At 47.8% G+C, this 24,178-nt stretch overlaps 1 protein-coding gene and 1 long non-coding RNA gene across 5 annotated transcripts in view; one reads left to right on the top strand and one right to left on the bottom strand.

Moving 5' to 3' along the window:
* TRAF3IP2 (TRAF3 interacting protein 2) overlaps positions 1–22,509 on the bottom strand; it is a 47,663-nt gene extending 25,154 nt beyond the window's left edge. Inside the window, exons 1-3 of one of the 4 annotated variants that reach the window (XM_059176835.1) lie at positions 22,100–22,509; positions 21,400–21,527; positions 1,363–2,199 (exon numbers count right to left, since the gene is read on the bottom strand). In XM_059176835.1, coding sequence (XP_059032818.1) covers positions 1,363–2,191 — 829 coding nt within the window. In that variant the 5' untranslated portion in view covers positions 2,192–2,199; positions 21,400–21,527; positions 22,100–22,509. Of the gene's footprint in view, positions 1–1,362; positions 2,200–10,201; positions 10,317–10,345; positions 10,374–15,476; positions 15,574–21,399; positions 21,528–22,099 lie in introns of those variants that run through there. The other 3 variants (XM_059176834.1, XM_059176837.1, XM_059176836.1) reach the window with 3 other exon arrangements.
* LOC131833499 (uncharacterized) lies at positions 15,590–19,095 on the top strand. Its single transcript, XR_009354494.1, has 3 exons — positions 15,590–15,606; positions 17,223–17,398; positions 17,814–19,095. It is a non-coding gene; the product is annotated as an uncharacterized LOC131833499 (long non-coding RNA).
* Positions 22,510–24,178: the final 1,669 nt, after the last annotated feature.

The raw sequence follows: 24,178 nt of genomic DNA, 5'->3' as shown, positions 1-24,178 counted from the left end.
AAAATATCAGATCTCACAGCCTTGTTATTTCCCAGTGGCCTCGGCGGAGACTTAACATCAAGAATTGTAATGGACCTTTTGTCTCAATCTAAGACTTTATCACTTTCAGAAATGCTTACTGCACTGATACACATTGTTCACCTGGCCACTCATTTGGAAATAATTTACTGAGAGCCTAGGATACGCTGGTCACTGTGCTAAATTCTGGAGAATTATGGGTTAAAAATAGAACTTTCCTGGGGTACCTGGGTGGCTCAGTCAGTTAAGCGCCAGACTCTAGACTTTGGCTCAGGTCATGATCTCAGAGTCATGAGATCGAGCCCTGCATTGGACTCCACACTGGGTGAGGATCCCGCTTAAGATTCTCTCTCCCCCTCTCCCTCTGCACCACCCCAACTTTGTGCACATGTGCAGGTACACATGCACTGTCTAAAAAAATAAAAAAATAAAAATATTATACCTTCGCTGATGTGCTGGAGGGAGAGGAAAACAAGTTCGTGGGTAGATGTCGTACTGACTTTAGGCGGTTCCCACTGGCAGAGCACAAGGAAACTGAGAGCCCGAAGGCAGGATTGATCTAGGAGCTTTCCAGAATGACCCCTGAGCTAAGTATTACGAGGTATATATGGTGATGGTTGTATAAGTCTGCAAACACTACGATTCATTGACTTGCACACCTAAATGCATAAAAGGCAAACTTTACGGTACGTAAATCAGATCACAATAAAGCTGCTAAGAAAGGAGGTATAGAGCTGGGTTAAACATGCAAGGAGGGGGAAGAACATCCCGGAGACAGAAGAGAAGGGCAGGCACTTGCCAGCGAGAAGCAGTTAGCCCAGTTCTGGGGACTGTGGTCCTTAGGGGTGGCTTAAATCCCCAAAGGGGTTTAAGTAACAGTGTCCCAGGAGCAACTCCATCTTCAGGTCATGGCCTGAATCCAGAGTTTGAAGAGCATTCTGGGATTTTTGACTGAAGGCCTCCTTTCTTTGCCAAATCTAAGACAGGGAGGACCATGCAGAGAAGGCAAAGCCCAGGTACCCCAAAATTAAGTCAACAAAAATCTACTCTAGAAGTCACTTGGGTCATCTCCCTGACTGTAGGCAGGTTTCAGTTAAACTAACTGAGACCAAGGAATCTGTTGTCTCCTTCAAGTTTTATAGAGAAGTAGGTTTCAAGTGGGATAGGCTTTGAGCTAAGACGCAGCCTTTTTCTTGAGCTCCTGGCAAGTCCAACCACCCACGGAGAGTCCCTCCCTGCACTCTGACCAGTCTGTGCTGGTCTCAGACGCAAGGCCCTGATGCCAGGCCCTTGCTTGCTTAGTTACCCAGCCCAGAAGGTCCAGAGGAGGTGAGGTTCACTTACATGGCACCTGGTGATAGGGACCTCCAGGACAGTGGTAATGACAGTTCCATGGAGTGTGTGGGGGAAGGATGGGAGGCAGCCTCTGTGCACACGCTGGGATCCTCTGAGGTTCAAACTGAGGGAACTCTCTGGAGCTGAGTGGTCTGGGGAGGTCCTGGGGGTAACACACGGAGGTGAGGGGCAGGGGCCTTTCCAGCTGCCTGAGGCCCAGGACATCCAGGGGCTGGGAATCATACCCCGTGTCTATCGTAGGCAGATCTGGAGCTGCCCGGTTCCTGTGGGGCCGGGGCTGCTGCACCATCTCCTGGCTCCGGCTGGGGGAGTCTGCTGAGGCATTAGGTAAACTTTGGTCTGATTTGTCTGAGTCATGGCCAGTGTCAGGAGAAGCTGCTGAAAGCTGAGATCCTAGCCCTTGATTCCGTTTTTCCATAAATGAAAACTGATGCTCCAGAGGGAGGCCTCCAACCACAGACTCCGGCTCCTGCTCGCTGGCTGCGGGGGAGCCCGAGGGAAAATCTTTGCCCGGGTCTGGGTGTCTCCTCCAGAAGCTGTCTTCGCTCTCCTCCAAGATTTTCGCACGCAGGCAGGTGACCTGCTGCGACACAGGCCGTAGGTGATTGGAAAGTTTCAAGGGTGGCTGAGCCTGAGAAACTTCTTCTGAGGAACTTTGAGGGGTTTGGGGTGCAGACAAGCTGTTGGGCGCCATGTTTGTCAGATTTGGAGCAGGTGGTTCTGATTCCTCTTCCAGGGAATAGTCTGGGATTGGTTTCAGTAACTGACTTGGGTATGGTTCTGATTCATCAACCTCCACAGGAATGCTTCGGTTCATTCTAGTTTCTGGAACAAGAGAAAACATGCCACAGCCTTAGAAGACAGATCATTTCTTGGAGTCCCTGCTTTATGACCTTAAGGGACCTCGTTCAAGATGTGGTTTCAATTAACAGCAGTGTGACACCAACGTGCTTCAAAACCCCAGTCGCATGAAGCTGTTCTCTTATTCTCCAGCAAAACCTCTAATCCTTACTAAGATATTTTTATATGGAAGGCGATTCAAAGGATGTGACTGGACAGTCATGTGGTGGACGGCACCACAGGCGGGGCGGGGGGGAGGTGAAAATCATCAGCAAGTACTGAGGAAGGAGACATGATCACGTGGGCTGCTTCGTGTGTGCGTGCAGATCTGTCCGACACGTGTGCAGGATAGACACACAAGACTTTGGTGTGTTAGTTGCCTTTGAGGATGGTGTTAAGTAGGGGAGAGTTTTCACCTTTTAAACTTTAAAAACTTTGCTGTGTGGCCATTGCCTAATCAAACACACACACTCACACACACAGAAAGAAGAAGGCATGAGTTTTTAAAAAGCACTAGAAAAAGGTCATAGTGACATTTTCCACTTAACAGCTATAGATTGTTTGCAGGACTTAATTCCCTTTGGCCCTATGCCTGCAGTTAAGGTAGGCCTGGCCATCTGGCTTGTGATGTACGAGCCGAACGAGTAAGGCTGCCTGAACTCGCCTTTCGCCCACGGTCCTGGTAATATTGGTTATACCGATAACAACAGAACTCTTAGTCAACATGACAAAATGAGAGAGGAAATTAGCCTCCCCTTATCACGAGTTTGGTTGAGATGATGCCCCAGGATACCCAGACTCCAGGGGAAGACAGGGGATAGGGAAAAAGAGCACAGGAGTGACCGCAGGCCTGTAGAAGGCTCCAGAGCAGGTGGAGGGGGAGGGAGACCGTGAAGAAAACATCCCAGAGGTTTGTTCTATGCAGGCCTTGCACACAATGTACTTCACATATCATTACCGGGTGGTAATGCTGGTGGGGGACTATTAAATGCATGTTCTGAGTCCATTTAGAATTTCAACCACAAACCTTTCCTGAGGGCTTGCTGGGCCTAAAATCATGATGTATGTCAATTACTGCCCTAAGACAAGTTTTGAAAAACATGAACTCGCCTTCTCTTGAGCCCTGTACCCAATTCAATGGCAACCAGACAGCAAGATGCTCCCCTCTGAGCAGAGGGGGGACCAGCAATTTCCTCCCAAATTTATCTTCACTGCCTATAGGCAGACCCCCCCAACTGCCCCTTCCCCCTCTCTGCCAAGTGAACACTAACCCGTCTCTTCCCCTTGCTTGGTGACAAACTTACCCATCTGCCACAAAAAACCTTTGTACTGTTCTTTGGCACAAAAGAAAACTCTAATTTTCTAATTAATCTTCTAAGTTTCTAATTCCTGGCTGGCCCTCCCTCCCTGCCTCGGGCTCCCCCTTCTCTTGCCTGGCTCCTTTCTAAGCAGCTGTCTAGGTGGTGGGTGCCACTTGCCCCCTGGACTCTGCAAAAAAAAGAGACCTCATCAGCTACATTGATTAGACCTTGTAAAAATCAACAGGAACCTACTGCAAACACAAATATTTCAGCAAATAGCTGCAATACCAAATAATTACTTTTGAAGGCTTACCACTGTTTTCCTCTCTTTCCTACAATTTGTCTATAGCTATGACATTGGATAGGCCATACAACATGCTCTTCAGCGGGTCAGGAAACAAAAGCATTTTCTGAGGGGCTGGCGGAGGGCTGTGTCCCGTCTCGTGAGCATCTGTGGGCCCACAGCTGGATGGGAGGGCAAAGAGATGCACCAAGGGAGTCAACCGGCAAAAGGACTTCGTCCTGCGGACTGCTTCTTGCTGAGATTCACTTTCATTGCCCACACTTCAGAGGCCACTGTTGACATTTTCCCTGGGTTTTTATTTTTATTTTTTTTATTTTTTTATTTTTTTTAAAGATTTTATTTATTTATTTGACAGAGAGAGATCACAAGTAGGCAGAGAGGCAGGCAGAGAGAGAGAGGAGGAAGCAGGCTCCCTGCTGAGCAGAGAGCCCGACGCGGGACTCGATCCAAGGACCCTGAGATCATGACCTGAGCCGAAAGCAGCGGCTTAACCCACTGAGCCACCCAGGCATCCCTTCCCTGGGTTTTTAAATACAAGTATTCCCCTAAAAAGTTGCAAATTCTCTTCCAGCCGAGGAGCCTTTCAGGGGCTTGGTGGAAGCTCATGAGAAAGTGGACAAGTGGGGTCATCCCACATAACCAAAATTTTAAGGTCTATCTTGCAGCGGGGATTCTACAGTTAAACTGGACTGAAAAGGAACAAATGGCCGCTCGGATAACAGTGCGGATGCCGTGGTGAGGAACAGCCTCGAAGGAAAGCTATGGGGTTGGTACTCCGTAGAAGACAGAATAGACCCAGATGTTTATACGTGTGACTCTCAAGTATGCAAGCAGAAAATCACTACTGAACCCGACTATTGTCCAACTCTGTGTTGTATATCCTCCTTCTGAGGCATGAGCTGAAGTATACATTTTTTAATAATAAGTGATACCTACAAGTGATATAAAATTCAAGTGTATAAAAGGGTATACAGGGAATAGTAATCAAAAGTATTTCTAAGGACTTAAAAGCATTATTCCTACCTTCATGTTGCTTGTGATCCAGATCAAGAGACAAAACTAATGTAGGAAATCAAAGGCGTGGGGCACCTGAGTGACTTAGTGAGCTACGCCTCTGCCTTCAGCTCAGGTCATAGTCTCAGGGTCCTGAGATTGAGCCCCACATAGGGCTCTCTGCTCAGCAGGGAGCCTGCTTCCCCCTCCCCATTTACCTGCCTCTCTGCCTACTTGTGAATTCTCTCTCTGTCAAATAAATAAATAAAATCTTTTTAAAAAATAAATAAATAAAAGAAGTCAAAGGCCCTACCTCAGGGCCTTTGCACTTGCTGTTTCTTATTTTCTGAACACTCTTCCCCCACATATCTGCATGGTTTGCTTCCTTTCTTCTTCAGACCTTTTTACTCAGCTGCACTTTCTCAGTGAGGTGCCCTGGTCACCCTCTCTAAAATGGTTACATACCCTTCTCACTCCCTGTCTCTCTTCCCTGCTTCACCATCCTCTCCAGCAATTAGCACCACCTTACATTCTATAAAATGTATATTATAAATACAAATATCTAATACATTCCTTATTTGTTTATTATTTCTCTCCTCCCCCAGAATTTAAACTTCACGAGGGTGCGATTTTTGACTATTGGTCTCATGGTTCTATTCTCACCACCTAGAGCTGTACCTGGCACACATAAATATTTGTTGAATGAAAAAATGAGCAATTCCTGTTCTGGAGAGGGTACAGATCTGTGTAGCTGGAAGGATCACTGACAGTGAGAAGTCAGGCTCCATGGTGGGTAGCAAGGAGTATTTGTGGGCCAAGTACTCAAAGTTCTTAAAATTATATCACATGTAGGGGCGCCTGGGTGGCTCAGTCAGTTAAATGTCTGCCTTCAGTTCAGGTCACGACCCCAGAGTCTTGGGATGGAACCTCATGTTATTGGGATCCCTGCTCAGTGGGGAGTCTGCTTCTCCCTCTCCCTCTGCCCCTCCCCCTGCTGGTGTTCTCTCTCTCGCAAAGAAAGAAATAAAATCTTAAGAAAAATTATACCACATGGGGACCTTTCCCCCCTTCCTTCCTTGCTTCTTCTCAAATATTTATTAAATGCTCACTGACTGTCAGGCCCCCAAGGTGAGTCTGGACCATGTCTCAGAGGTCCCATCCATGGGCAGACTAGACCATGGCCCTTGCTTGCAGAATAAAGGTGATTCTACTACCCAGTGTCGTAAGAACATTCTGCTATTCTGTTCCAGACAGGGGGCTGGTCTGTTCATGCATCCTGAGGGCTTCACCCAAAACGGTAGAGAGTGGGCACGCCTATAGCTCCCACGTAGGCGCCTCCCAGCCCTAGACTCCTACCAGAACTGGCAGAACCAACCCTGCCATCCTCCCCACCGCCAAAGCGTCACAGAGAACAACTATGCACGAATGGCACATCAGAAGGCCATGGGCAGATGAGTGGGTTGTTGGAAATGGCGCTTTTATTTTTGGTCTTTAATGCCAATATTGTAAAAATACTATGCGTTTTAAAAAATCAGTCAATATCTCACCACTCCTAATATTTCCTTTTCCCGTTTCCCTGCAAGGCTTCTCCACATGACACCCACATGGTTATAAAGCTGGCATGGCCTGTGCTCTAGTCCCTAACCAGGAGTGGTACCTGGAGGTAAGTGGAAAAACCCTGTTTCCTACCGTTGCCCTAGTGGAGAAGGCTCTGGCTCCACAGGGGACCAGAAGGGCTGCCAGCGAGGACCCTGTGAGCCCCAGTGCTGGCAGTGTCCTGGCCAGTCTGTGGCTCCCCAGCATCCTGCCCAGCTCAGGAAGCCTGGAGCAAGCTGAAGCCTGTCAGGCCTGGAGGGCGATGGCCCTGTCCACCTCACCTCGGGCCAAATTCCTGGGGGAAGTGAGAGGCTGGAGGCTGAGGGAACTCAACTCAATAGAGTCTCTTCCTCAGAATCTCTTTTGGGGCTCACGATACAGGTGCTCAGGCCCCCCACCTAGAGATTCTGAGGGGAGGTCGGGGCTCCTGTGTAATTTTTGTGTAAGTGCCATAGGTAAACAGGTTATCTCATTCTTTACCAAGGGAATGTAATCTGTGCGATTTGGCAAGAACTGTCAGAATTGCTACAGCTCATGCCCTTGGACCTTCATTTCACTTCTAAGAATCTCCTCTACAGGGATATGTGCACCCTGTGTGACCTGAAGAGGCTCTGAAGACGGGCCAGGCAGCCTTGTTTGTAAGGGCAAAGGCTAGAAATAACCCGCATGTCCAGAAAGGTTCTGATTTTTTAAAAAACTGTAGTCCAGCCAACAATGACTTATCTGTGTCTTTTAAAAAAAGACTGAGGAGGGGCGCCTGGGTGGCTCAGTGGGTTAAAGCCTCTGCCTTCGGCCCAGGTTGCGTCCTGGGATGGAGCCCCGCATTGGGCTCTCTGTTCGGTGGGGAGCCTCCTTCCCTCTCTCTCTCTCTCTGCCTACTTGCCCTGCCTCTCTGCCTACTTGTGATCTCTCTGTCAAATAAATAAATAAAATCTTAAAAAAAAGGACTAAGGAAGTGCTGCATGAACTGAGGAGAACTGTCTCCAAGATTTATCTGTGAAGGGAGGAAAAGTAACAAGCAGACAGCATGTGGAGTATGTGGCTCTTTGTAGAACCTAAGATTGGGTATGCCATCTTGTCAGAAATTCCCAAATTCTGGAAAGGGAACCGGATGGCTGAGAGAACAGGGGCAGGAGGGAGACTTGATTTCTGGAGCATTTTATTCCTTCTATATCTACCTAAAGTCTTTAAAAAAAAAAAAAAAAAAAAAAGGTAAAGGAAAAGGAAAAGGAATAGCTCCAGAACGCTTCTGATGGTCACGAAGATTAAGAACCAGTGTGAAGGAGGGAGGCATTCCGGAAACCACTCCAGGGAAAGAACATGTCCCTTACAATACAAAAGAGCATTCAGCAGAGGGTGAGAACATTTGCCTGGGGTGGGAATGGGTTGGCACAAGCCCGGAACAGAGGACAGAATAGACGACTAGTCTGCAGCTCACACGACCTAGGCGGAACCAGTTGTACGTGCTTGGAAGTCTGGTTCTTACTCACTTGAGTTGACCCAAGAGACGCTAACTTTCCTTCTCTTCAATCTCATCGCCCTTTGGACCGTGAGCTGTGGTTCTAGCTCTTGGATTCTGACCACACCTTGCCTCAAATCTGTCAGTGTTTCTCTGTCCAAGTCCCTCATTTTGGGCTGCCTCGCCGTCTCCTCCAGCCTGAAACCTTTCTCTGAGCATGTCCACTCTACCTCGAGGAGCCTGATTTTGTAGCTCAGATCTTATTCAGGTGTCAGCAGTGCTGGTGTCCTCTATGACAGCACTCCCTGGTGTCCCAGTCACAGAATCCCCCAGCCCCTCCCCATCCCTCCCTGCGCACAGCTCTCAGTCAACTCCCTAGAGCGGCCTCCAGCTCTGCTCCTATCTGTTCCCTGCAACCTTCTTGTCCTCCAGCACATCCTGCCTTGAATTCTTTGTTTCTTGAAACAAAGCCTATGGAGACTTCACAACACTATTTTTCTGATCTCACATTTCCTCAGAAAGCTGCTTTTCCTTCCATCAGCCCCACCTCCCTTTGTGCGTGTCTATTACACCCGACCCCAGCCTGTGTGGCAGACAGGTCTCTGTCCGAGCACACATGAAGGGATCCAACGTCCAACACACAGTTAACTGCAGATTCTGCTTTCCAGATGGACTTACCCTGAATCAACACACAATTCTAGAAAGTAGATAAATACGCAGTATTGAACAGCACAAGCTCTAGATTCAAACTCCCCGTGTTTTAATTCTTTCTCTGCCAGCTGCATGATGAGATGCGTGACCTTGAAAAAACGACTTTACTTCTCTGGGCCTCATTTTTCTGGGATGTAAAATGGGGGAAATAACATTTGCTTTACAGGTATATTGTGGGGATGAGAGAAGATATAAGTAAAATGCTGACTCCAGGGGCTGTGAAAGGCTGAACTGGGTAGCTCAGTCAGTTAAGCATCCAACCTTGGTTTCGGCTCCAGTCATGATCTCAGGGCCATGAAACTGGGCCCTGCAAAGGGCTCTGCTCAGAGGGGAGTCTACTTGAGATTGTTTTCTGCCCCTTCCCCCACTCATACTTGCTCTCTTTCAAATAAATAAATAAATAAATAAATAACTCTTTTAAAAAAATGCTGACTATAGGGCCTGTCCCATAACAAGCTTTCAAAAAACAAAACCCATCTTGTTATTTTTTTTTAAAGATTTTTTTTTTTTTAATTTGACAGAGAGAGAAAGCCCCCATAGGCAGAGAGGCAGGCAGAGAGAGAAGGGGAAGCAGGCTCCCTGCTGAGCAGAGAGCCACTGACTGACTTGGGGATTGATCCAGGACCCTGAGACCATGACTTGAGCTGAAAGCAGAGGCTTAACCCACTGAGCCATGCAGGCACCCCTGTTATTATTTTTTTAAAGATCTTATTTACTTACTTGAGACAGAGAGCGCATGAGTGGAGGGAAGGGACAGAGGGAATGGGAGAAGCAGACTCCCAGCCAAGCAAGGAGCCCAACTTGGGGTTCTATCCCAGGTCAGAGATCATGCCCTGAGCTGAAGGAAGACAGACACTTAACTGACAGCCACCCAGGTGCCCCATCATACTATTTTTACAAGCGACCTCGTTTTAGAACTTTCTTCTACACTATGTTTACTGGTTTTATACCTCAATGTTAATGCTATTATATGAGCCTAATGGAGACTGTATCTTTTTAGCCAATGTGTGTTTCTGGCACATTCAGTACACATTGTCTCTTGTCTTAAAACAAGCTGGGCCACAGAATAAGTACGTGCTAACACTTGCATTCCTGTTTCGAGGCTTAGCTACATTAAGTAGCTTTCCCAAAGTCACAGCCAAATCTAACCTACAGATCTCCTAGCTCTTTCCATTAAACCACATAGATCAGAGGCTTGGCAAACTTTTTCTGTAAAGGTGCAGATAGTAAATAGTTCATGCTTTATGGATCACATATGGTCTCTGTCTCCCACTCTACTTTTTAAAATGTTTTTAAACAGCACTTTAAAAATATAAAAACCAGGGGTGCCTGGGTGGCTCAGTGGGTTGAGCCTCTGCCTTTGGCTCAGGTCATGATCTCAGGGTCCTGAGATTAATCCCTGCATTGGGCTCTCTGCTTGACGGGGAGCCTGCTTCCACCACCCGCAACCCCCCCACCTGCCTCTCTGACTACTTGTGATCTCTCTGTGTCAAATAAATAGAAAAATCTTAAAATAAATAAATAAATAAATAAAAATAAAAATATAAAAACCATTCTTAGCAACACGCTGTACTAAAAACAGACCATGGGCCACATTTGGCCCAAGGGTTATAGTTTACCAACCTTTGATACAGACGATACTGACAAATCAAAATGTAAAGAAACCTTCCCCTTAGGGTGCCTGGGTGGCTCAGTTGGGTAAGTGTCCAACTCTTGGCTCAGGTCATGATCTTAGGGTCATGAGGTTGAGCCCCGCATAGGACTCACACTGGGCATGGAATCTTCTGAAGATGCTCTTCCTCTGTTCCCCCACCACCCATTTGCTGCTCTCTATCTCTAAAAAAAAAAAAAAAGGGAAGAAAGAAAGAAAGAAAAAAAATCTTCCCCTTTATGAGTAGTAATTGTTAGTGTTCATCGTACATTTACTACATGTCAAATACTGCTCCAAGTGCTTTACATATTTTAACTGATTTCATCCTCACAGCTACCCTATTTGGTAAGTACTATTGTCAATCTCATTTAACAGGTGGGGCATCTGAGGCACAGGGAAGATAAGTAACTTTCCCAAGATCACATGATCAGTAAGCAGCACAGACCGGATTCAGATCCAAGCAGTTCAGCCCCAGAACCCACGCACTCAATAATTTGTTGGTTGGGAGCCCTGACTTGTATAGCTATTTGAACGGAGGAGGGAGGAAGGGGCCTGAAGGAGCTGAGTAAACCCTGGAAGCTTCTAGAATGAGTATGTTTTGTAACCATTCACCTTGAAGCTGAAGAGGCGTGGATACAGGCCACCTGTGTTTTATAAAGGTTTACCAGGCGGGAAACCTGTGGTGGCTTTCCTTCATGCCATTACAATAGAGGACACGGATGAGACTGCACAGGCATCTTGATTTGAGAAAAGCACTTGATTGGATCTCATTAAATTTTAATCATAAACTGAATTCAAAATAAATTGAAAACTGGTTGACAGAGCACAAACAAAGGGTGATGATAAATGGTGATGCATCTAGAGAGGGGATATCTTCCAGGGGACGCCTCTGAGGCAAGGACAGATAGGATTTAATGAAGGTGTTATGTCCCTGGAAGAAGACAAATAGCAGAGCACGAAACAGAGGAAGGGCAGAAGTGAGCAGCCTGAGTAATTAATAAACCACATTACCAGCTCCTAAGTAATCAAGGCTTGTTCTTTACCTACTGCTTGGATTTTTTTTTTTTTTTAAAGAATTCTTTGGGTCAACAATGGGGCTGAAGAGTCCTAGAGACACACAACATGAATATTTCAGGTGGACAGAATAAATAAACATATAAATTTACAGCTAGAAAGATCCTCAGATCCAATATGGATCAGATACTTTCAATTACAGAGTCTCAAGGTCTTACTTCATTCCTCAGGGAGGAATTTTTTTTTTTTAATGAGTTAAAAGTCTAAAAGTCACGTATTAAAAAAAAAAAATCTTTAAACTCATTAATGTTCTTTGTTTATTGCCCAAGTGCATGCAAACTTTCACAATGTCGGTTTGCTCAGTGGAAGCTGGTTTTGAGTGAACTGTTTGGCTCCCGTTCAAATTCCAGCGAATAAATACTTCCAAGTTTACTTGCAGAATTTCCCAGACAGAGAAGTTCTTCCATTTGGTTTGCCAGAGGATTGGAAGCAGTAGTGAGCCCAGGAGACAAGGGAGCATTTACTGGCCCTTTTTCCTCCCCTGCACAGTACGACTCACATAGGGCTTAAGGCAGCACAGCATGACTTGACCCGATTTTGAAGTTTGCCTTGGAGTTCCTCTGAGCTCCTAAGCAAGGAGACCACGGACTAATGGGAACGGATGGATTCTGCTCTCTAGTTAGCTGGGGATAAATATTTGGAGAACAGCCTCAAAAAAAGCCCAGGTTTTTTGTTCGTTTTGTTTGAGATAAGGTTTCTCTAAGCACAGATCTGTGATTCTTAATTTCAGTCCAAGCCCCAGAGAGAAGGAGAAGGGGCAGAAAGGAAAAATCAGGAGAGAAAGAAGAGGGGATATTAAGCAAAAATGGAATGGAAGAGGAGAGAGACAACAAGGAAAGTGGGGAAAACTTGAAGGGCATTTTTAAAAATGTGCCCTTTACTGGTGTAGGAGAGAGATTTATTTAAATTGGGATTTTTATGTATTACTGGGTATGAGAAGGGGTAGCTGGAAGAGAAGGGAAGGGAAAGAATGAAAGGCAAGAGTGTCATAGGTCAGCTAATGAACCAGGAAGAGCCTAGGCGGACAGCTCGGAGGAGGAGCACAGATTAGAAACGGGAGGGAGCCTCAGTGACCCTGGGAGCGGACGAAGGAAAAACACTGGAACCCCCCAGAGCGGGAAATCAATGGGGCAGAAAAGAGCCAAGTTTCCCTCATCACTGAGGGACCTGCCAAGACCCCAGCCAGCCTCGGTCTTCAGGGTGGAAGGAAGTGGGACACACGGGCTGGGGGAGGCCCCGGCAGTTCCATCACCCCGCAAATGGCTCCACTTTAGGGGCCTCATCAGGGACCCAAGCCTAACTGGCACAGCTCTATGGGGTCACCCAGCAGACGAAAGGTGCCCCACCACCTCAGCCCATTTACAACTCACAGTACCGCCCCGTGTCCGCTGGTGTCTATACATGCGTGTACGCACGCGCCCCCCGCACGCACGCGCCCCCCCCCCCGCACGCACGCGCCCCTCGCACGCACGCGCAGAAAGACCCTTGCTGCAGGTATTGGAGCACATGTGGGCTGGCAAAGGCCTGCCGGTGACAGGACACGAAGAATGTGTGTGTGGGGGGAGGGGGGGGTAGTAGGGACAGCTGGGGTTTAACGAACTAAAAATATCTTGGTGACAACGGCACTGAGAAGAAACCGGAGAGGCCCAGGGGGAGAGCTTCTTGATTCCAGTCCTCCGATGCTTTCTCACGGAAGGACAGCAGGATTGTTTTGATAAGGAAATCTGATTAAACATTAGGGGTCATTTCACTGGATCTGAAAGGAATTTAAAGTTTAACGTGCCTCGACTGTGCTTCTTCCCTTCCCCTCCCCCTCCAAACAGTTGCCTGCAATTCTTACATGTTTTTATGGGCTTATCTAAAATCGCCTGCCGTAGAAAAATGGTGGAATTCAGGGTATTTCTGAGCTTTCAATTCTGTGTTGTGTAAAACAGATTTCATTTAGACAAATTACCCACATAATCTGCCTTTCTGAATGCTTGTCAAAGTATGCCTCTCCTCCTATTTTCAGAGCATTTGAAAGTCACTAACTCTTTAATCCTGGGAGAAGCAGACTTAAACATTTTCTGTCTTTGCACCCTGCAGAAGTGGGAATGTCCCAGTTAGGAATCTTCTCCCAGACATGTTGGTTCATTGCCCTGACTTCACTGCTAGTCAGCCCACCCCACACAGCGCACAGAGCCATCACCGCACCATGTCATGACCTTCATCATGAAATGACTTGGAGCCACAACACCAGATTAAGAATGACTGTGGGTGGTCTTTCCGGGTAAAAGTTACGTTGGCAGCCGGGACCAGTGAGCCTCATTTCAGATAACGGTGCTTCATTATTTGAAAATTTAATGGGTAACTCATCACAGTTGAAACACTGTGACATTTCTGTCCTCTCATCCCGGGGTGAGGGGAGAAAGCCATCTAAGAACATGACAAGGACTATACCTCAGCCTTTCCACAGAAAGAGTCTGGCAATACTTAAAGCCCTGAGTTGGCCCATCTCAGTCAGCCACGGCCTGCTGGAGCTGCACTGACAAAAAATAACTGCCCAAAAGAAATAATAATAACAACGACAACAACAACAACAACAACAATAATAAAGTAGCGGTTTGGAAAAGGTTAAAGATTCTGTCTGCCAATCACAGTCATCACCCTTACATGGTATCGGGATGTGCCCCACGCTTCCTTTCACCTCAGGTTAAAGCCCCCCCACCCCCACCCCGCCTCACCGCACAGTGCTTGGTCTAGCCCAGCAGTGGTTTTCAGCTCCAGCTGAGTTGGTAACACAGCCTCCTGGAGCCAGGCTGGTCTGGCCTGCCTTGACTCTGTGGGCAAGTTCACAGGACAGTTCTTCCTGGAGAACCCAAATGGGACATGAACTAATTCAAGAAACCCCCTGTTTTATGTAGCAAGAGCTGATAAAAACGCCTAAATTCCGGGCAGCCCTCACACAGAGCCACGTGGCCTCACAGCCACCCCCAGTGTCTGGCCCTGAAAGCTGCTTTTACCTTGTGCGTGGAGAGCAGGTGATGAAACAGAAATCAAAGCAGCTTATATGGAAAGAGCTTGAGCACCTATAAAGCGTTTGATACCCATACAGGGTGCTAGGGGGTAGAAAAGGATTAAGAAACAAAACCCCCTTCCTCAAGGAACTAACCATCTAGTAGCAGGAGGTAAAATTAATTTATTTGAATAGTCAGCAAACAAAAGAAATCGTCCAAGACCACCCAGTATGGCTACCCCTGTGGGACTCCCATTATTTTGTTAGAAGGGAATTTAGACAAAATCATGTTAGTTCATCCCCCACACACATTTTATTGATGAAGAAATCCAGGCCTAGGGAAACCAAAGTGAATTGCCTAAGTCACAGAGCCAGCAAGGAGTGGAGTAAGGACTTGAAACCAAGTCTCTTGTCCTCTTTTTTATTAATTTGGCCTCCCCACCCCACCCCACCCCACCCCGCCACCCCGCCACCCCGCCATCCATTAAAAAAAAAAATCCCCTATTCTAAGAGCTCATCTTGAACTTGAAAGTCACATGAAGCTTGATTAGATGCTGAGATCAAGTAATAGCATTTCTCCCCCTGTTCTCAGTGCCAGTAAATGTCCCGGCAGCTTGGGAGGGGGGAGGGTAAGAGGAGCTGTAGGGGGAGCTGGCACAGAGCAGAGCTGAACTTCCTGGCCCAAGAATGTGGGGTTGATCTATTCCCTGCACGAGACAAGGATCAAGAAAACTGGGAGTTTTCCTTCCATCTTTGCCACTGACGTGTCCTGGGGCTGGAAGCCAATCACTTAATTTTTGCCGTCCCCAGCTGCCTCCTTGGAGAAGTGGGGCTGGATCCTTAACCGAAACTTGTGGGGACACTAAGTACTCAAACAAATGGTTCCCAAGCAGCTCCGAAGAAAAACACAGCCGTGTGCGCACTGTCCTGTTGCTCAAAGAGTTAATCTCACTCAGCTCGCCCGTTTGAAATATTAAACCACCAGCACTTTCTCTTCGCCAGAGACTACAGTGTCATTTTCTTAGCCCAAGTCCATACGAGAACAAGTTCAAGGTGGGGAGGGGAGGGTGGGGGGAAAGGAAGGCAGAACGTTTCAGTAAAGAAGAAAACAGTGTTTGGGAAAATGGGTCAGCAGCTAAAAAGTAAGGCCAGGCAGGCGACCGCTCTCCACAACTTACCTTAGCACCACCAAAGACAGACAGACCAGCGGGCAGGGTGGTCGGGCTCTCTGCTTCTCACACTCCACCTTGGCTGGCTCCCGCCTCCCTCCTCCCTCCTCCCTCCTCCCTCCTCCCTCTCCAGGCCCAGGTAAGTAGTAGAACAGGCTCCGAAGCAGGAAGTGGAAGTTGTATGCAAATTTCTAGAGTCTAGGAAGCCTCGGCTGAAAAATCTCCCTGTGGGCAGTGAATCAACAGCCGAGAAGTCACTTTATTTCTTAAAACAGAAACCTCCTTCACTCCCTAGAAAAGGCCACTGACTGACCAATTAGGGTGCATTTTTGCTTCCACCACCCAGCTAAGTAACTGTGGAGGAATGTCCACACTGACCCGGATCTTGGATCTCCGTGCTCCCCGCAGTGCCCTAGCCTTAGCTGGAGAGGGTGCCTGGGGGTGAGGGGGATTGGGCTTGGGTGTTAAGATTGGTTATTCATTAGCAGCTCCAAAGGAGGAGACTGGGGGCAGATAGCTGGGTGGAGTATGAGGCAAGAGCTTCTTAACTATCTGCAGCTGCTTAAAATATCAGCATTTGCTGCCCTTCACCACTGAGGGAGCACTCCCTGCCCACCCCAGTGAGCCTGCACACCCTGCCCATCAACAGGCACGAAAAAGTGACTCCTTTTAAGAAAACACACACATGCACACACCCTGCCCATCAACACGCACGAAAAAGTGAGTCCTTTCAACAGACACACCCACACCCCCCCACACACAGGCATGTGCCCAGGCGTGCGTGTGCACTCTTGCACACATGCAACATACACACTGTCCTCCTCTGGCTGCATTTTTCATGACTTCAAGTTTATTTCTTCTCCTTCCTTCTCCTTATTTAATCAGTAGCCTTACAGAAATCATGGTCAAAGTAGACGCTGGACACAGGATGCCAGGGATAGCAGAATGTGATGGGAGCTGTGGCCGCTAGAGCTCTGGAATCAGAGGGATGTGGGTGTGAAGTCAGTGAGGGCACTGGCCGGCGGGTACCACAGCGAGGTGCCTGGGCGGGCACATTGTGCCGCAGGTGCTGGCCCTGCCTACTCACTGAAGAGGCCCAAGGCTCAGCCCGCACATCTAGCCATCTCTGCACCCTTGTGCGGGGGACAGACCCTGCAGCATCCCCACCCAGAATGCCAGGTTCTGCTCCAGTAGGTTCCATGAAGTGGGTTCCTCTGCATTCTGCAGGCAGAGGATAAACGGCTTGTTTTTAAAATAAATATACATGTTGTAGATGTTTGGCTATAGCCTTAAAACAGAATACTATGCAGCTGTGAAAAATCATAAATATGTATGTATGTATTTCTACATTCTAACAGGGAGAAGTGGCTCTGGGATATTATTTATTGAGACACATGATCTCATTTTTGCCACTATATATGCCAGATAAACACATGGACATACATATATAGATTTATGTTTTTTCACTTCTCCTTGGCGTCTGACATACTGACAATCATTCCATGTCTGTCAGAGGAAGAAATTATAAATGTCTGGGAAAATGCATACGCAGACTGTGAAGTGGTTGTCACCTCCAGGGGATGAGATTGAGGGGAACGAGTGAGAATGAAGGACTTTTATGCTATTTACACATAAGGGCTGTTTGAGTCTTTTTTTTTCCAGAAGCATATTTTTTAAAAAGTAGTATTTATTACGGTGGCCTTGAACTTTCTGCCTCAAAATTATAAAAATTATTATTTTTTTTATTTTGCTTAGGGAAAAATAGTATTCTCTGTGCGGCAGCTCGGCCCAGGATACTTGGAGAACAGAGACGAAAAGAATGTCAAGGGGAGGAAACAAGGAGAGCCGAGAAAAGGGGCTGTGAAAACCGTCTTCATTTTTCTTCCATCCCTTCAATGGCCTGGGAAAAGCCTGGAAGATGCTTCTGTCAGGTACTACCTTTGGAATACAACCCACCAGGAAGAACAGGGAGAATTTTCTTTTCCATTTCTCTTCCTAGCTCTTTCCCCAGATGGGAGGCCTGAGGGCTGTGTAGGAAGATAACCAGGTGCTGAAGTGCTGCTTTTAATTGCTGTGAGCTGGGCCTTCCTCCTGTCTCTGTTTATTTATCCTGAACAGAAGGGCAGGCACCTGGAGGAATAGGTTCATAGTTCCTACCTGGGGCCTTTGCTGGGGCCCCTGCTGAAAAGCAGCCTGAGGACGGAAACTGTTTAGAACAGTGGAGAGTCCTGTCTGAATGTGCTGTAGGCAGCTGCAGGGAAAGCGTGAGGGAGTCTGGGAAATGAGCACGTCTGTCCCCCAGGGGTCTCCACTGGTGTTTTCAGACTAATGCATATACCCTTTCAGCTGCCATCACAGGAGAGGGATGCGTCACCAGGAACCCCCCCTATGCTACAGGTCAGCACATTTAACCCTCCAGCAGTCCCGAGAAAGCCAATGACTGTCATTCCCACTTGGTCTTCGGGGACTCCAAGGCTCAGAGACATCGAGTAACTTCTCCAGATTTACACAGCTAGTCCGTGGAAAAGGATTCCAGAACTGTCTCCCCTCTGGGGGAATGTTACTTCTTGTCCCTTCTTGTTGTATTGTGTTCTGTCCTTCCTGCATGCTTGGGTGCACGCAGGTATTGTGCTTCCTTTGCACAACTCTTGACAGCACTCAAGAAGAAGAAGAAGATGTAGACACTAAAAGAGTGGCACGGAGACTGTCGGTCATATGGTGCCGTGTGTATACGGGCCTGGCGGCTGCAGAAACAATAACTAGAGTAGCCAAGATGTGGGTCATTCCTCTCCCTAGGAGGGGACGGTTTGTGTTTGCCAGCTTCAAGAAGCCCACCAGCTTCTTGCAAAAGACATCATTAGATGAAAGTCAGCTCTTCCCACCTCCGTAAACCAAACCAAATAAAGCCATTTGGACTTGATGTTCAGAAACTCTCCACTCTACAGTATTAATTCATGAAAAGAAAAGAAAAAGGGAAAGACCCATTCCTTGGACAAGACGTGAGTTTCCATTTTTAAATGGTATGATTTCAAATGCTAAAAGGGCAGAGTGAAACTAGGGCACACCAGAAGGAATTTCCCCAAGGATGGCCCTTGTTCAGTGGGTCCACTGTGCTCACACACTGTGGGCTTACGCTCTGTGGCATGGTTGAAGGGACAATGGCAGGACGAGAAGAAATACCCAGGCTCCCAGCACTGTTCTGGGTATTCCAGTCACCAAACCTTTAGTGAGTGCTTGCCTTTCTCCAGACCTACACTAGGTGCTAGGCATGCAAAGTGAGATTCTCAACGTATTCTTGTGTGTCTTTCAGAAACTGTGTAAAAACGGTGTAAGGTATTTAATAATTAGGTTGGTTACAAAAAGGAGAAAGGTGAGGAGGAGAAGAAGGAGGAGAAGAGAAATCAAGTGTTGGCGAGGATGTGGGGCAAAGGGAACACTTGTATCCTGTTGGTGGGAATGTTAAGTGGTGTGGCCCCTGTGGGGAAACAATATGGCGGTTCTTCAAAAAAATAAATAAATAAAGGCCATATGATCTAGCAATTCCATTTCTGGGTATACCCCAAAGAATTTTATTTTAATACCCAAAAGAATTAAAAACAGGGTCTCAAAGAGATATTTGTACCTCCATGTTCATAACAGCATTATTCACAATGCCCCAAAGGTGGAAACAACACAACAGTCCGTCTTTGGATGAGTGGATAAGCAAAGTGGGATCTATCCGTACAACGGAATACTATTTAGCCTTAAAAACGAAGGAAATTCTGACACATGCTACAGCACAGCTGTACCTGGAAGACATCATGGTAAGTGACATAAGCCAGTCAGAAAAGAACAAATACTACATAATCCCACTTGTACAAGGAACCTAGAATAGTCAGATCCACAGGGACGGAAATTGGAACGGTGGTGGCTAGGAGCTGAGCAGAAGGAGGCAAGAAGAGTCATTGTTTCATGCATACAGACTTCTGGCTTTGCAAGGGGAAAGGGTTCTGGAGAGGGATGGTGGAGATGGTTGCACTGAAGTCAATGTACTAAGTGCCATGGAATCGTACACTTAAAAATGGCCAAGATGGTAAATGTTATGTGCATGTCACCACAGTAAAATAGAAAATAAAATAGAAATCCCCAAAGCAGTCCTGCACAATCGGTTTCATTCACCTCATTTTCCAAGCGAGGAAAGCAAGGTGCAGAGAAGTGAAGTAGCTTGCGAGGGCCACACAGCAGAGTGGACTCTCGAGAAAGGCCGCCCTGCCCACCCCTCCACCGAGCTGCCTGGTACCCGCTGGGGGGCCAAGGATGCCACACATATACATGCCGAAGCCACACGGCTTCATCTCCTCTCTGTGCCCTTTTCTTTCTCTAGACCACCATCCTTCTAACGCTGCCTTTCCCAGTGTCCTTATTCTTTCTGCTGCCTTCCCCTCATCAAAAGGTGCTCTCAGGAAAAAAAACAAAAAACAAAAAACCGAGCACTCGTTTATACCTAAGTTACATGGTGTGAATTTAAATCAGTATGCCACCTCTCCGAGGGGTGCTTGCATTTTAAGCCTCATCACCCTGTATGAGATGAAAGCCTTTGTTCCATATTAAAGGAATTTCAGGCATCAGGGAGAGGGCGGGAAGGATCTGGAAGGGTGGTGGTGGCAGGCAGGGCAGAACGCAGAGAAACGCAGTAAACGGGGGAACCTGAGTCACGCGGTTAAGAAGGGAGATCTAGCCTCTGCCTTCGGCTCGGGTCATGGTCCCAGGGTCCTGGGATCGAGCCCAGCATGGGGCTCTCCGCTCCGCCGGGGGCCTGCTTCCTCCTCTCTCTCTGCCTTTCAGGGCTCGACCACCGTGTGGGGTGTGGATACAAGGCAGGTAGGTGGACCTTCATGTTAAACCCTCCCCTTCAAGCAGGCTCGGTCGTCTGAGCTCTGGACCGCACGCAGTCCTGCTTGGCCTCAGAACTTGCATGCTCTCAAGAGAATTGATTTGCTCGGGGCTTCCTTTGCCTGACAGTTCTCAATGCCTCTGCTCTTCTTGTTATATCATGAAATTCTAGTCTCAAGCCACCGGGTGCCGTAGTCAGAGATCTCTGTGCAGAGAACCTGAGCTTTCACGCCTTTAGTACAAGAGGTCACTTCATATACACATTAACCCAGTAAGTTGTGTAGACTCAAAGGCCAACCATTGGGATGTGAAAGCCTGTCTTCTGGGCGCTCACAACCAAGACTGGGAATTCCCAGGGAGTGGAACAGACATTATACCAATAGCATCCAGGTCAAGAGCCTGAGCTCTGAGTCAGGTGTCTGGTCTGTGTCCCTCTTCCTCCGCCTGCCAGCTGTGTGACCTTCGGGAAGTTGCGTTGCTTCTTTGTGTCCCTTAGTTTCTTAATCTCTGCAATGGGAATAGTAAGACATCTCTCTCACAGGGGAGCAAGGCTCCAAATGTAGCAGTTCTGGCTGCTGTCTTTGTGTGAAGAACAATTTTTGCTCCCCCGAGATGAAGCCTCTTCCTCAGCACAGCCCTTGGTGGGCGAGGGCAAGGGTAGACTTTAGTCCCACTTGCCTCCTCAGCCAGACAACAGATGACACAACTAATGACACCACTATACTGTGCAGGCCTGCGGGAGGAGTATGAAGAGATTAAATGGTCTGTGGGCTGTGTCTGGCATTGTGCTCAGTAAACACGAGCTGCTATTATAGTAAAACATAGGAACTCTCAAACAAAGGCATAAATCAATCAGAATCAATGATCAGTCAATACTGGAAGGGCAAAAACAAAAACAAAACAGAAGATACTACAAATATTCCTACGTGGCACTAAGATGTACTTTCCTGCTACCAGCTGACTAAGGGAGTGTTATATGTCAGAGAATTTACTACAGATCAGAGCATCCGACCACAGGTGAGGACCCAGCTGAGAAAAAACCAAAGGCCGAAGCACATACCTGGTGAGAGCTTTTGCCTGCCCTGATCCGCACTCTGGTCTGGGGACAGACGGGCTACATCATCCAGGCCCTCCGAAAGCAGAATTGTTTTCTCTCTCTCTAAGCTTCTGCCTTGGTATCCCACCTTCCTGGCAGAGAAAAAAATACGGATTCTTCTCATGCGAGCTTTGTCTACTTGGCAGAATGCATATAGAAGAAAGAGTAAATAGAAGTAGTGATGATAATCTGTAAAAAAGATGTTTTTAGAATTGCATCTTAAAAGCAATAAGGTCAGGAAATTTTACTCGTGTGAAAGTTCCAAGTTGGAGACAGACAAGCAAAGGGGGTCCTGCTGCTGGCTGGCACCGAAGCTGACCAGGGAGCCGGAGCCACAAGACCCTGACAACCCATGAGACATCCTCTCTCTCTCTCTGTCTTGCTCTCTCTCTGTGTCACACATGCACACACACACGGTAGAGATGGCAGCATTCTGGGGAGCTCATAGGCCCTTTGAGGAAGCTTAATTTCTAGGCACTGGTGCAGCTCAAGCCTTCACACTTTGAATCTTTTAAAAGAAGTCTTACCAGGGCACCTGGCTGGCTCAGTCAGTATAGCACATGACTTGATTTCAGGGTTGTAAGTTCGAGCCCCACCTTGGGTGTAGCAATTACTTAAAAATAAAATCTTTAAAAATAAATATATAAAAGAAAAGAAGGATTACCTGGCATTTAGGTGAGAGACTGAAGCCTGGAGCTAATAACAGCTGGGAAGGAGGTGATGCTTGTCTTCAGCCTTTTTTTCATTAATCAATTCCCTTCATTGGTTCTACGTGTCCTTCTTTTCGAGCATCATCTTCCCAAGAAACTCCTTCCACAGAAGGCCCATTCTATGCCACCTCCTCCAGCCTTCTAGTGTTATTGCCACAAGGCCCTTTGCTCTCCTTAACCCTTTCCTGCCACAGATCTGGCCAGTCCCCTGTCTTCCAGTGCACCCCAGGTTCATGAGGAAGATATGGTGTAGGGAGTGGAAGGAAGCTTAGGCCACTTGCCCAAGGCCACAAGGCTCGTGAGTGATGGGGCTGCGATTTGAATTCATGCAGTCTAACTCCAGGCTCTGAGCTCTCTGCCATAAGTCCTCCAAACTTTCGAGATCATCTTTCCTTTAACAAACAAACACTGTGACGTAAATCTGTCTCCCACATCCTGTGGGAAGTCCAGCGCCTCCCCACCATTTCCAAGGCTTCCTGGGCAGTCAGAGTTGAGTTACATTCTCCTGCTCATTCCCACTTAAATTCCCGATTCCTTCAAGCCCTTGCCAGCATCTGCTGACCTCTCTCCCTGTCTCTCTCCCTCTTTCCCCGAAACACACCTGAGCCCCAGACTGGCAAGTTAAACCTGCTCTTAAGGACGGGGGAAAGTTTGGTCATAACAGAGGGTTGCTATACCACAGCAGAGCTCCGCAAAGAGCCGCAAATTCAAAATGAGGCTCATTCCTGCACTTACAGGGAGGAGGTGGGAGCCCTTGCTCTCAACCCCCTCCCATGCTCTTCCTAAAGCCGGCTCCTCCGAGGGGCCCCGGTTTAAACTCTGTACCACCCCCTTGGAGAAAAGGCCTGCACGGGATCAAAGAATTCTACGGTCCCTAGAGGAGGGCAGAGGCTCCCTGTGGACACATCCCATTGGCCCCAAGCCTGGGTGCCGGCTGGTGCAGGAGCCTGAGAGCTGAGTCATCTCTCCCCACCTCTGTCCTCCTGCTCCCACCCTTGAAGCCCAAATTCAGCTGCGGTCGAGTAGGCATAGATACTCAAGGAGACATGGCAAACTTTCAACTTTCAAAAATCACAGGTCATTTGTTTTTGTTTTCATTTTTTTCCTGGGAAGCCTGTTCATCAGCACACCACTGGCCTTTGGACCCATCACCCGAGCACAGGGGCGCAGCTGGAAGAGGCCAGAGCAGAACTCTCTAGAGCGGTGGTTCTCAGATTCCACTACAGATTGGAATCACCTGAGGGCTCTGACAGGGTCTGTCAAAACCTGAAGTTTCCCAGGTGATTCCAAGGTACCGCCAAGGTTGTGGAGCAGGACGCCAAAAATGTCTTCTCAAAATGTGGTGCACAGGTACCTTGCCTGGGCGTGGTTTTTTGTTTTTTTTTTTTTTTTAAAGATTTTATTTATTTATTTGACAGACAGAGATCACAAGTAGGCAGAGAGGCAGGCAGAGAGAGAAGGGAAGCAGGCTCCCCGCTGAGCAGAGAGCCCGATGCGGGGCTCGATCCCAGGAGATCATGACCCGAGCCGAAGGCAGAGGCTCAACCCACTGAGCCACCCAGGTGCCCCGCCCGGGGGTGTTTTAAGGGACAGATTCTGGTTGAGTAGGTCTGGGGTGAGGCCTGGGGTTCGGATTCCTAATGAGCTCTCGGGTGCTACCGTCGCTGCTACTCTGTGGGTCACATTCGGAACAGCAAGGGTCTCAAACACAGGGCCCGAGGACTGCGGTTCCGAGGACCCTTTGCTCTGCCTGCTATGGAGAATTTCTCACTAGAGTTACGTTTCTCTGTAAGCCGTGACCATAGCCATTTGGGGGAGCCTATTCTGACCCCTCTCAACATATTCTGGGTCATGGGGCCACGGTCTCCCTTGCTGCCTGGGGAAAAATCCCCAAATTCCTGCCATTTCATTATGTGGGTCCAAGCGCTGATACCCATGGTGGCCGTATTGAGGCCGATGGTACTTGACAAGGTCCTGTTACGGTGTAGGGTGGGTTCTGTCTGAGCAAGTTCACTTTTCGGGGCCGGTGCCCA

The sequence above is a fragment of the Mustela lutreola genome, chromosome 6 (genome assembly GCF_030435805.1).
Source record: "Mustela lutreola isolate mMusLut2 chromosome 6, mMusLut2.pri, whole genome shotgun sequence".
In the NCBI taxonomy this organism is placed as follows: Eukaryota; Metazoa; Chordata; class Mammalia; order Carnivora; family Mustelidae; genus Mustela; species Mustela lutreola.
This window is presented reverse-complemented; position numbering and strand designations above follow the sequence as displayed.